Below are 12,091 nucleotides of genomic sequence, written 5' to 3' on the forward strand. Positions count from 1 at the left end.
TTCTCCTCTGCAAAATGGGGGTGTCTACTGTACATCTTTAAAGTCCCTTCCGGCTGTAGCAGTCCACAGATCTCTAACAGTAGAGATTTTGCCCAAGTAGCAACAGGGAATGTTTTAGGTTTGCTCCAAATCCTGCCAAATTTTATATGTCTATACCTGGTATTCAAAAAATCCACAACACACTCTTACTGGCATGCACAGCCCTTTGATGAATGCTGTGAAAGCTACTAAAAAGAATCAGACCTAATCTCTAGCTTCAGCAAGCTCACAAGTTAGGGAGCCAAAGACCATGCTCATAAGATAATCAGCAAACAACATGGAGCATTAGGCCTTTACCTGCTGGCTGGTATACCAGGGATCACATGCTACAGGGGCTCCAAGGATTGAGAAATTAATGTGGATCCGAACCCTGAAAAGGTCAGTTTAACAGGACAGCTCAAGCCCTGAAACAGCCTCAATCCATAATAACTTGAGTTTGTTCCCAGATCTTTTAATGAGTAAGGCAGGAAGGCAGACTCAGGGTCTCTAGAAGACAGATTTGTGATGATAAAGTTATCAGCTGGCCACTCAGGTATGCAGAAATCCCCTTTCCCAGAATTCCAAATTTCTCGGAATCCCAAATTTCCCCACGCATTTCTGCAAGCTGGTCTTTCACCTGGAGGTCAGCAGGGCAGGCATAACCAGCAATTTCTTTAGGAGTTAAATAAAAATCCTCAGGAATTAAATCCCTTTGTCGCCTTCCACCAACACCTTTCTTTCCATCAGCCGTTCCATGTCCTGGAAATTCTACCAGATTCCAGATTATAAAACTGTTAGTTCTGAAATCAGACTCAAGGTGTTTAAATGATTTGCTGCAAATGCCTCAAGCTAGTAGAGGCTGTTCCTTTCCATAAACCTAAAGGAAAAGCAGGTCTGAGCCCCGGGGGCATCGGGAGGTATCTGGAGCAAAGATCAAGGTCATTTGACAGTTGGAACCTGGTCTCTCTGCCCAGGGACCCAGGTAGGACTGTGCTCTGGGTCCCACCTTCCCTCGCCTTCCACAGGGAGCTCTGATCTACAGAGAGCCGGGACAATACGGATCAAGGTTTGGATGCTTTATTTGGCTCACTTTTCAAATGAAAGCAGGACACCACATTTTTATAGCCAGATTATTTGTCCCAAGCATATTAAAACAGCCAAAATAGACAGAACAGGAAGAGAGAAAAGCAACATTTCATCTGCACCAAACTAGCCTGACAGAGTAAAAACAGATAGAGGCTGTTTGGAAGAGATGAACTTTTTTCTTCCACCCACAGAGTATGAATCAATTCTGAAATAAGGACTACAGCGGGGAGAAGTGGGCTAGCTATTGGAAGCAACTGCCTAAATCTGAGGGCCTTGAAATACTGGTGAGGAAGAGGAAAGGAGGGGGCACAGATTAGACATCACAATAAACCATTTCCTGCCATGACATCTACAAAGCACCTTATTTACATCTTTCCATGTTACTTAAATATTAGAGCACCCTACAGAGATAGACTACTAACTCCATTTTCACAGAGACTCAGAGACATCCAGGGACTAGCCCAAGTCACACAGTAAGGAGCAGAGGCAAGAGCAAGGCCTGGGTCTTCTGCCTCCAGGTCCCATGCTCTGGACCACATGTTTCAGGGTCATTCCCACCAGCCTGACAAAGTGGCAAGACAGAAGGCCTGTGAGGCAGGCTGAGTCCCTGACTGGCTGTGGGAACACCGTAAAAGTTACCTCGCTTCCTTCCCTGGACCTCCATTTCTGCAGCCACAGAAAGGGGGATAATAATAGCACAGACTTCATAGGGTGTCATGAAGCTTAAATCAATTAATACATATAAAACATACTGTATACGCTTGGCATAAACTAAGTGCTCTGGAAGGGTTAGCCACTTCTATTATTACTGTTACTGTTATTGTCTGTTGGTCCCTTGAAAGCAGGGACCTAGCACCTGGTGAAAGGCTGGGAACTGCCTACTATTAAATTAGTATTTCTTAAACTAATCTAAATTAAAATTAGGAATTATTCTCATATTCCTAAAAAGTGTAGAGTGCCGTACAGGCAGAGGGCTGGCCCAGATGACCTCAGACATCTCCAGAGTTAGATATTGATCATGGAGGCTTCCCAGCAATTAGCATGAGCACCTACCCAGGGTGAGCCTCCACACACCACCACTCTGGGCAGCCAGAGCCTCCAGGGGTGTTAACATTTTTCTCACACAGGGGCCAGTAAGTTTAAGCCTGTGGCATGAACACCATGTAAAACATCCACCTTCTCTGAGCTCAGGCAGAGCAGACATCAAACTCGACACTTAGGGGGTTTTTTTTGTTTGATTTTTTTAGAGGTAGGGTCTCACGATGTTGCCCAGGATGATCTCCTGCCTCAGCCTCCTGAGTAGCTGGGACTATTGGTGTGGACTTTAAACACTTTAGAAAAAATGTGTGTGTGTGTGTGTGTGTGTGTGTATACATATCTCCCTATAGTTTGACTTTAAAGACCATGGCCCAATATAGATAATAAGAAAGATTTAAAGAACAAAAATGGTCATAATTGAGCCCACTAAAAATATAAGGTGGAAATTTTCCTGCCAGAGCAAAGTTTCCTTTTGGAAAAATAAATGACTTCTCCCTCCTGCCTGAGAGCCAGGAGGGCCTCTGGCCTCTTTACACGGCCCAAGGAAGCTCCATGAGGCATCGGGGTGGGCAACTGAACTTGGCACTTCCACACCCCCTTGCCTGGGTCGGTTTTAGAAGCAGCCAGGGTCAGGCCACCCTCCCCATCACCAAGCAGCAGGCAGGGGGACGGAAAGAGGCCAGAATCCAGAGGTCCGGGTCTGGACCAGCTTCATCCTGCCTCACTGGGCCACCTTTCACAGGTGACTTAGCTTCTCTGTGCTTGTGTCCTTATCTGTAAAGCAGGGATGATAACAGTAACCTATGCTATGATGTCGCTCTGAGGATTAAATGAGTGGATACTTGTACCATGCTCTCATCAATGCCCAGCATGCAGGAAGTGATCAAGGTCCGTGGCTTTTGACTCCCGACGTTTGCCCATTCATCCCCGGCCTGTTGCTCCCTCCTCAGCTCCCCTCCTTTCACCTGCTACCTCCTACTCATCCTTCATGACTCAGCTTAAAATCACTTCCTGATCCCTCTGACTAGGTCAGGCCCCCTGCTATTCCCAGAGTTCCCTGTACTGCTCATTTCATAAGCCCCAGGACGCTCATTAATTTTCTGTCTTCCTGAGAATAACAGCTAACACCACATGTCAGGCATATGGTAAGTGCTTCACATGGATCAGCTCACTTTATCTTAACAACAATCCTTTTAAGTGTTACTATTATCAATCCCAATGAATGAATGAGGACACATGTTCAGAGAGGTGAGGCAACTTGTCCAAGAATACACAGCAAGTAAATGACAGACTGCCATGTGTTTGACTTCAAAGCCAGTATTCCTAGCCAGTGGCACCCCAAATCATCAGGGGCTATCTGGAGAAAAGGCTGCTTCTGGTAAGGGCTGCAGGCCTAGACCAGGGACCTGCATTCTCTGAACGAAGCTAGCCTCATGGAAATGGAGAAGGCGGCTCTGTCTCTGTCATACTTTGTTCTGCCCTCGGCTGAATGCCCTGCCCAAGCAGCCCAATCTGATGTCGAACACCATGTATAGGACACCCTCCTCCCCCAGCACCCTTCCCCGAATCATTTACATGACTCTCAGCTCCAGTAAAGACCACAGGCAAATCTAAGCAGGACACAACCATGGGCGTCACCCTCAAGGCAACCAGCATTTGTCCTGCACATCCTCAGTGGCAGGGCCACAGGCACAACAGACAATAGCTCACTGTGTTATAGGTGGGGGGCTGGTGGGGAGTGGAAGCAGAGTAGGATCATGCCCCAGGACCAAAGGCCTGGAAGTGAGATAAAAATGTTCTCTGGAGTCAGACAGCCCAGGTACAAATCCCTGCTCCCCACCCATTCATTCAACCTGTGACCTTGAGCAGTTCACCTACTCTCACTAAGCCTCACTCTCCTCCTCTGGAAAATGGGATGGATAATAGAATCTACCCCATGGTTGTAAAGAGTAAATGCGATCATGCATGCCCAGCGCCTGCTTAATAACTGTTATTATCATGATGATGGTGATTAATCTTCATGGGATGTGGACCATTATGTGATCGGATTGAAAAGGATCTGGCTCAAAGCCAGAAGATCTGGGCATGCATCCCGTCTCTGACCCACATTAGCTCTGGGACCAGGGTGTGGTCATCTCTCCACTCAGACACTCTGTTTATCCATCCCTAAATAGAGAGGACCGTCCCCACCATGACAGAGCTGATGGGATTCAGGGAAGTAATCCATGTATGTATTCTGTACGAAAGACAGCCTGAGCAAACCTGGGAGCCTCCCATCGCTACATTAATTAATTGGAAGGAGGGTGCCAGCCAGAAACCAATTACAAAGTCCCTCCAGGGGCCTCTGCGGGGGCAAAAAGGAGGGGTGAGGGAGGGCGGTGGTGGCTTCTCCCCCATTCCCCACCCCCACCCCACTTGTGCCTCCTTAGCAGCTGGTCCTGCACTCCAGGCCCACAAAGGAGAGGCTCATTCTAAACAGCTTCTTTTCATGTGGAAGCCACTGGATTTGCATCTGTCCTTCCCTGGCAGGGCCTGCCCCATGCCAGCTGCCCCAAGCTCCCCAGGCTGCAGGGTGCTCCAGGCCCCTGGGCCTGAGCCTGCAGGGCCTACAGGGAAAGGAATGGGAACTCAGTGGGGCTGATCAGGAAAACAGGGAAGGAGACAGGGCTGGGCGCAGAGAGAATTTGCACACGTTCTCATCTCCTGGACACCAGATTAGCTCTGTGGCCAGGCATATCCAAGTCAGAATCAGGGCTGCCCGGGTGCCAGGAGCCAAGACTCCGCCGGCACTGGCCCTGGCGGAGGCTGTGTCTGCTCCAGCTAGCTGGCCTGGGAGAGAAGTGGGAAAACCCACTCCATCCCTGTGCTGCCAGGACACTGGCCCAGCCAGTGCCCACACTCCCAACCAGCCAAACTCAAGTGTGTGCCAGCCTCATAGGGCTGGCCAGTGTGGGGTGATTCTGGGAGCCCTGGAGCGCCTCACACCCTTCCCAGCTTCCTCTAAGAGCTGCCATAGGTGTCCAGGTGGCAGTGCCTAGGGAGAGGGGAACACAGGGCCTCTGGGCACAGTCAGGAAGAAAGCACCTGACAGCGCTTTTCTGGAGAGTGAGCTTCATTGCTTAGAGGGAGAGACAGTAAGGAAGGAAAGAGCCTGCATTCACTAGGCACTTACAGTATGCAGGCAAGACAAGAGGTCTCCTGGCTTGTGCCCACTGGACCTCGAGACTCTGAACTCAGGGCTTTGGCCTTTCCATGTCCTTCTCCTCCAAGGTCCTGGATCCCAGGGACTATGGCTAATGCCACTGTGTTCCTAATGCCTCACACAGGGCCTGGCCCAGAGCAGGTGCTCAGAGGGTGCTGGCTAAATGAACGAATGACTGCTAGCCGCACACCTCCCAGCACGAGAATGCTGGATATCCGGAAGAAGGCCGGAAAGAAAGAGGAGGCATAACGGGTGTGTGGGCAGGGCAGGCAGAGCCCTTGCCCACCCGCAAGTGGGCTCCCACCCGGCAGCTGGGTCTGTGCTGGTACCCCCGCTTCCTCTTCACCAAGGCTTCCTGAGGTGCTGGCTCTCTCACTTTCTCCCCCAGGGAGACCCAGACAGGAACGAGGTGCTGGGATGTAGAATGTCTGGAGCTTCAGGTATCTCCTGGGTACTTAGATTCTGCGTCAGGGAACTGGAGGCAGAGGGGCCTTATAATCCCCCTCGCCATCTGACTGTAGGTATAGCAAGGTTCCTATGGACTTTGCTCCCCTGCCCCACATCCTGTCCCTCCTCCCACTCCCACAGTGCTTTTTCCATCTAGGGCAGAGGGTGTCCCACAGAGGGAAATCCAGGCACCAGCAGGACAGGCGGAGGTGATGCAGTGGGGTAAGTGGAGTGGGGCCAAAACACCTGTGCCTACTCAGGCTGCCCCAGGACCCCTTCCCAGGGCAGCCAGGTGGAAAGAGCACTGACCATGAGTCAGGTGGACCGAGGTGCCAGCCCCTCCAGCCTCAAACTTACTGAATGACTTTGGGCAAGTCACAACTTCTGCTCCCAGGGTCTCAGTTCCCTCATTTCTCAAGGGAAAGGGTTGGGTGATTTGCCTGTTCCAAAATTTTATTCTCCTATGGGTGACTCCGTAGGGGCCCTAGAGACACATGATCTTTGGCAAATGCAGGCCTGCTATTACCTGGGCAGGATAACATCATCCTCAGTCCTTTCACATTCAGCAGGAGCCACTGGCTCTTATCAGCAGGCTGTGCCCTGCTGGAGCTGGGGCAGGAGAGAGAAGGCTGCCCGCAGAAAGAGGGGCCAGGGCACAGTTGATCATGCTGCCCACAGACCTGCAATCTATCTGCTTAGCAGGGAGGAGCATGTTGGCATCCAAGGTCTTCTCTTTTCCCACACTCCTTCTCCTAAGGCCTTCTGAGGTGCAGCATGCAATTCTGCTGCTCAGGGTACTTTGTTCCTGGACCGCTGACCCCGCTAAGCCACGCTCAGGGAGGTAAAAAGCATTCAGCTCACTAGCATCCAACTTAACACAGCACACCCGAAAACAGGGGAGCCTGGTCATTATAAGCCACCTCCTCCCTTACCTGGGAGACCTACCTCTGGTTACATCACAGCCAGCAGCCAGGAAATCACTCCAAAGGGCCTCTGAGCAGTACAAAGCGGGTTGCAAGGGCCCAGACTTCAGCTCACAGGTTTTCTCATAGCCCATTAACTTATAGGGGCCCTACACACAAGTAGGGGCCTTTACACACAACTCTATTAATGTACCTTGTCCTCTGCTTTTCCAGTTGATAGCAATGTAGAAACAGATATTTAGAACTGGAAAAGCACTGCTAGTCTGGTACATGACTGAGATGGAACAGAACAAGAAAATTATACAAAGCAGTCAGAAGAACCTGAAGAATAAAATCAGCTGGAGCTACTTGTCTCAGGGAAAGCAGCCTTGGCTCCCTCACCCCGAGCTGCCCTAGGAAGCACGTTGGACTAAGACTGAGAGGAGGCAGCACCTTGACCTCCTGTGCATGCTCAGGGCCCTGCATCAGAGCCTTCCTTCCCTCCGCTCTTTCTTCCCTTTTTCTGGCTTTCTTCTCTCTCTCATCCCATAAAGAAAGTAAGGTAACTTACTAAATTACATACAATCAAATCAAGTTTAAAACATAACCAGGAGAAATGCCATGGGGCTAGAAGGTCTCCGGGGCTCTGTGTTCCTAAGGCTAGGTAGGGCAGGAGTCCTTCAGAAACCCATAGCATTTGCCTGCAGCTTCAGCAGCTGTGCCTCATGGTTAAGGGGGCAAGGGGATGTATGAAAGAGAGGCGGAAAACGGAAAACAGGCTCACCTCCTCTACAGAAGTGCTACTGAGGATCTAGCAACTTGCCATCTGGTTCCCTCTTCTCCACTTGCCAGGCCTCTCTGAGCTCAGAGCTCCTGCAGTCCATACCTAACCCTGGCCCTGAGGACTCTGCCCTCAGGGACCTGACACAAGGACTAAGGCATTCGTCCAAGGGGCAGGAAGTTGGGACCCAGCCATCACCCTCTGCCTGGAGAAGCAGCAGCAGAGAAGGCTAGAGCCCTAGACACTGCCCTGGGAGTTCACTCTCGAACCCATTCCCTCCCCTACCTACCGCTCCCAGTGTGTCAGCAGCGATCCTACCTCTCACACTCTCTTTAGGGTTCTCCTTCATATCTGTCTTGTAAACAGACCACCCCCCAGAGAACAAAGAGTCTCCCAATCTCCATCAGAGGTGACTTTCTCGCCAGAACTGAAGCTGCACCAAGGCTCAGCAGAAGAGGCCCTAGAGATCATTGGAACCAAGTCTTACATTTGACAAATAGAAAAACAGAGGCCCAAGGATGGAAGTGACTGGTCCAAGGTCACACAGCCTGTTGGTGGCTAATTTAGGACTAGGGGCCAGGCCTTCAGACTTCCAGAGCATGGTGGCTTTCCCTATGGTATTGGAGGAGCTACTACCAGCGGGCTTGTAGACAGCAAGACAGTCCCCAGGGCCTCTGCTGCATCCCTTCTGCTCTCTGTTCCCCACAAGAACACGCTGGTCTGTGAAAGTCCAGCAAGGGGAGAAAAGATAGGGTTAAGGTGGGGATTTTATTTAATCCTCTGAGCTTGCTTAAGCCAAAGCCACATTGGTTAGAGCAGGAGGTGAGCGACATGGAGGGTTTGTTGGGGGCTGGGTATGGGGGTGGAGGAGTGTTGAATAGTCACTGGATACCAAGAAGCTAGGCCTGCCAGTGGGCTTAACAGGTAAGCACCCACTTTCATGGACTCCCTGTCCCATCCTGCTTCAAGGTTCAGGCCTCCAAGCAGTGCTCCTCTACCATGGAAGTCCCCTAGTAGCCAGGATGCCCAACGGTGCAGAGCAGTGCAAAGATCACTGGCCATAGATTGAGACAGACTTGAGGGCAAACCCCAGCTCTGCCACATACATGCTGTGTGACCTCAGGCAAGTCATTTCACCTCTCTCAGCCTCAGTTCCTTCCACTGTTAAAGAGAACTGAACACACCTTCCTTGCAGGCCTCCAGGGAAGGAAGGCTGCATGAGTTCGTGCACAAAAAGAGACACAGGGGAGGCGCTGAGTTAATCCTCAGCGCTATTATTAAAACCTCACATCCTTTCTCTCTCTAGCCGGGCCCATCCATTACTCCTCTGTCCCAGCCTGCTTGCATCTTTGACATTAATAACCTTAATATCCCTCCCAGTTGAATAGCATTTGCATCATTTCAAAACCCTAAGCATCCTACCCCCGGTGGGTCACAACAGCCCCGCCAGAAGTAGCCAGAGCTGAGGAAGCCCCTGCACCCTCAAGTTCATCTTCTCACAATGCTCCCAAGTCCCAGAACCAGGGCCAATGGCAAAGTTTGGAGTTGGGCCCAAGAATCCGCACAAACATTCAGTCTTGGGGCAGACCTCAGGAGGGCAAGGGTAGGCCCTGGCTTACCAGCAGGAGCCAAAACCATCCCACCTCCATCACTTGCACTCCAACCCTCTATCTGGCCCCACTGCTCTGACCACAAGCGGGCCGCCGGTCCCACTTTGGCCTCCAGCTCCCCAGTTTTGGGACCCAGCTGGGCAGCTGGAAAGGGTGGAGTCTGGCCCTTGAATGGAGGGCCAAGCCCAAGGCCACCGCCAGACTGTGAGCTCAGTACCCAGACAGATCTCTCTGAAGAGTGTGGGTTCACACCCTTGATTTTATTGGTTCTTTAACAGCCTGTCACAACCCAGGACCCATATTATCACCCTCACAGCACACAAGAAGAAACTGAGGCCCAAAGTGGACCCCTCCCCGACCAAGGTCATCCAGGGGATTTGGGATAGAGCTGGGATTGAACTCAGGTCTCCCTGGTCCCTTGACCCTGGCACTTTCCACTGCCCCATCATCTTTCCTCTTAACTCTTTCCTTCCTACAACCAGGAAGCCCCTAAAGTCTCTCCAATAAACGTGGGCCCCTGACAAGGCCGAACAATCATCCTCCAATATGGGGGCTGCCAAGATGCCCACCTTTGCTTCCTCTGTCACATTCCCTCCCCACATCTTCAAGCCAACCACCTGGACCTGCCCTGTCTCTGGTAGCGGGCTCCCGGGACTGGGCAGCGCCTTCTGCACAGAGTGCCTTTGGAGTGGAGCCAGCGCTCCGGGCATGGGCGGCGGAGGCTGGCAGGTGGGGTGGGGTTTCCCCTCCGCTGGCCTCCTCGGGGCGGCAGGCCCATCCCCACACCCACTGCTCAGCACCAGCCCCTGCCAGCGACGCTCCCCGCCGCGCACTCGCTGGAGGGACACCGCTAGCCGCCCAGCCCAGCTCTGCAGGGGTTAAAAATGCAGCATCCCAAACAAGGGTTAAAAATGCAGTCCCGGGGTTGGGCCGGGCACGGAGGGATGTTGGCCAAACCGGCGGGGCTGCCAGAGCGGCATCCTCCCCCTGGCCTCCGCAGTCCTTGGGGGCCGGAGTGACTCGAGCGGATCCCGCAGCAAGAGAGGCGCGCGCCGCACCTTCCCGGCACCGGCGCCCCCTCCCCACACCCACACCCCCGCGCCCCCCGCAGCCTAGCCCGGGGGCTGCAGGCGCCGGCGGGTCCCGGGTGCGGCGGGCGAGCGGCGCTTACCTTTGTGACAGTCATGCAGAAACTCCGCGGCGGAGCGGGGGCGCGGGCGCGGCGTGCGGAGGCGGCGGCGGCCCGGGGCGGCGGCGGGAAGGGGGTCCGGCAGCTCCCGGCGCGCTCCCCGCGCCCCGCCGGCGGCTCGGCCGAGCTTGGGGGCTGCGCTCCGGGCGGGCAGCGCGCAGGGACGGCTCGTCGGCGCTCGCCCGCCGCTCGTCGCTGATGTCAGCCCCGAATGTGCATTTATAATAGATGAGCCTCCTTCGCCGCAGGAAGGCGAGGCAGGAAGAAAGGGAGAGAGGGAGAGGGCCCGGGCTGGGGGGCGGGGGGAGGAAGAGGGGCCGGGAACTCGCTACAAAGGAGGAGGCGGAGGGAGGAGGAGGAGGAAGCGCAGCCCGCCAGCGGCCGTGCCCCGAGCCTCCCGCTCGATCGCCGGCCGCCGGGCACCGCCGCTCCCGGAGCCGGGACGGACGCCCGGGTCCGCGGCCTTAACCCCTTCGGGCCTGCGGACGCCACGCGGCTGGGCGAGGCTGGCTCCCGGCACCTGCCGGCTGGGAGAGCGGGCGGCGCCCCGGGCTCTCGGGTGCCCCGCTGGCCCGGGGACGCTGGTGAAGTCACAGGCTGGACGGCCGAGGCGCTGCGCCGGCAAAGAAGGCGGTCGGGTTCGCCCCCTGGAGGCTCGCAAAGTCGGCCCGTGGGCCGTGAGTGTGGCGCGGCGGGCTGGGAGGGGCGTGGCAGCCGCAAGCCCGGGAGCCCTGCCCGCAGCCCCACCTCGCGCTGGCCCGGGGCACAGGGTGGCCAGACAGATTTGTGTAAGCACTCTTTCGAATCTAATTCCCGCCGCGATGACTTGCCCGAAGGCCGCCTTAGTGAGTTTTGCAGAAGAGGAGACTGACGATCGGAGTGGGACGGACGCGGGAAGTGACTTAGACCACAGCACAGGACCTGCCTGCCCGAGCCGTTCCTCCCGCTCTTTTCACTCCGCCGCTAGCTCCCTAAGGAACCTCTTGTTATAGAAGCTGCCCTGCCCTAGGACTGTCTACACTACCACTGAGTGCCGCTCTACTCGTGGAGTGACAACACAGGTGCGTCCTGTGTGTTGATCCAATCCTGACTCGGAGCACAGTGTGTCCTGGAGCTGCTGCGGGGATTTGAGGGACAGTCACCTGAAGGTGACTTCGCAAGTCTTGAGAAAGGAGTCTCCCTCCCAAGCACCTGGGCAGAACTGGTTTCCGCAGATACAGAACCGCGGAGAGGGTGAAGGGGAGGGGTTAACAGAGGTGGAAGCAGAGGGGTTCTCCAGGCAAGACAGCCTGGCAAGCCCGGAAGTGCTGGCTTCCTCCTCCACGGTAATTACTGGTGCAATTCACCAGGACAGCGAAGGCAACGTCATATATGAGCACCTGCTCTGTGGAAAGTGCTGGGGGAACAGAGAGGAGATGGGATGCCTGCCTTCCAGGAGACCAGTGTCTAGATTGGAGCAATAATAATAGAGTAACCAGCCTCCAGGAAGTGCTTTGTGGGTCATTGTGCAAATTTTTTTTTTTTGAGACCGGAGTAGTCTCACTCTGTCCCCCAGGCTGGAGTGCGGTGGCGCGATCTCGGCTCACTGCAACCTCCGCCTCCTGGGTTCAAGCGATTCTTCTGCCTCAGCCCCCCGAGGATCTGGGACTACAGGAACGCGCTACCACGCCCGGCTAATTTTTATTTTTATTAGAGACGGGATTTCACCGTATTGGCCAGGCTGGTCTCGAACTCCTGACCTCATGATCCACCCGCCTCGGCCTCCCAAAGTGCTGGGATTACAGGCATGAGCAACCACCCCCGGCCCTGCCATTTTTA

General features: G+C 54.2%; 1 protein-coding gene across 4 annotated transcripts in view; it reads right to left on the reverse strand.

Moving 5' to 3' along the window:
* The window catches only part of CORO2B (coronin 2B), a 202,981-nt gene that overhangs the window by 138,694 nt on the left and 52,196 nt on the right, over positions 1-12,091 (reverse strand). Inside the window, exon 1 of one of the 4 annotated variants that reach the window (XM_055277984.2) lies at positions 10,256-11,739. The exons of 2 other annotated variants lie outside the window; for them this stretch is intronic. In XM_055277984.2, coding sequence (XP_055133959.1) covers positions 10,256-10,270 — 15 coding nt within the window. In that variant the 5' untranslated portion in view covers positions 10,271-11,739. Of the gene's footprint in view, positions 1-7,477; positions 7,499-10,255; positions 11,740-12,091 lie in introns of those variants that run through there. One more of the 4 variants, XM_055277985.2, reaches the window with a different exon arrangement.

Source organism: Symphalangus syndactylus, chromosome 5, assembly GCF_028878055.3.
Source record: "Symphalangus syndactylus isolate Jambi chromosome 5, NHGRI_mSymSyn1-v2.1_pri, whole genome shotgun sequence".
NCBI lineage: Eukaryota > Metazoa > Chordata > Mammalia > Primates > Hylobatidae > Symphalangus > Symphalangus syndactylus.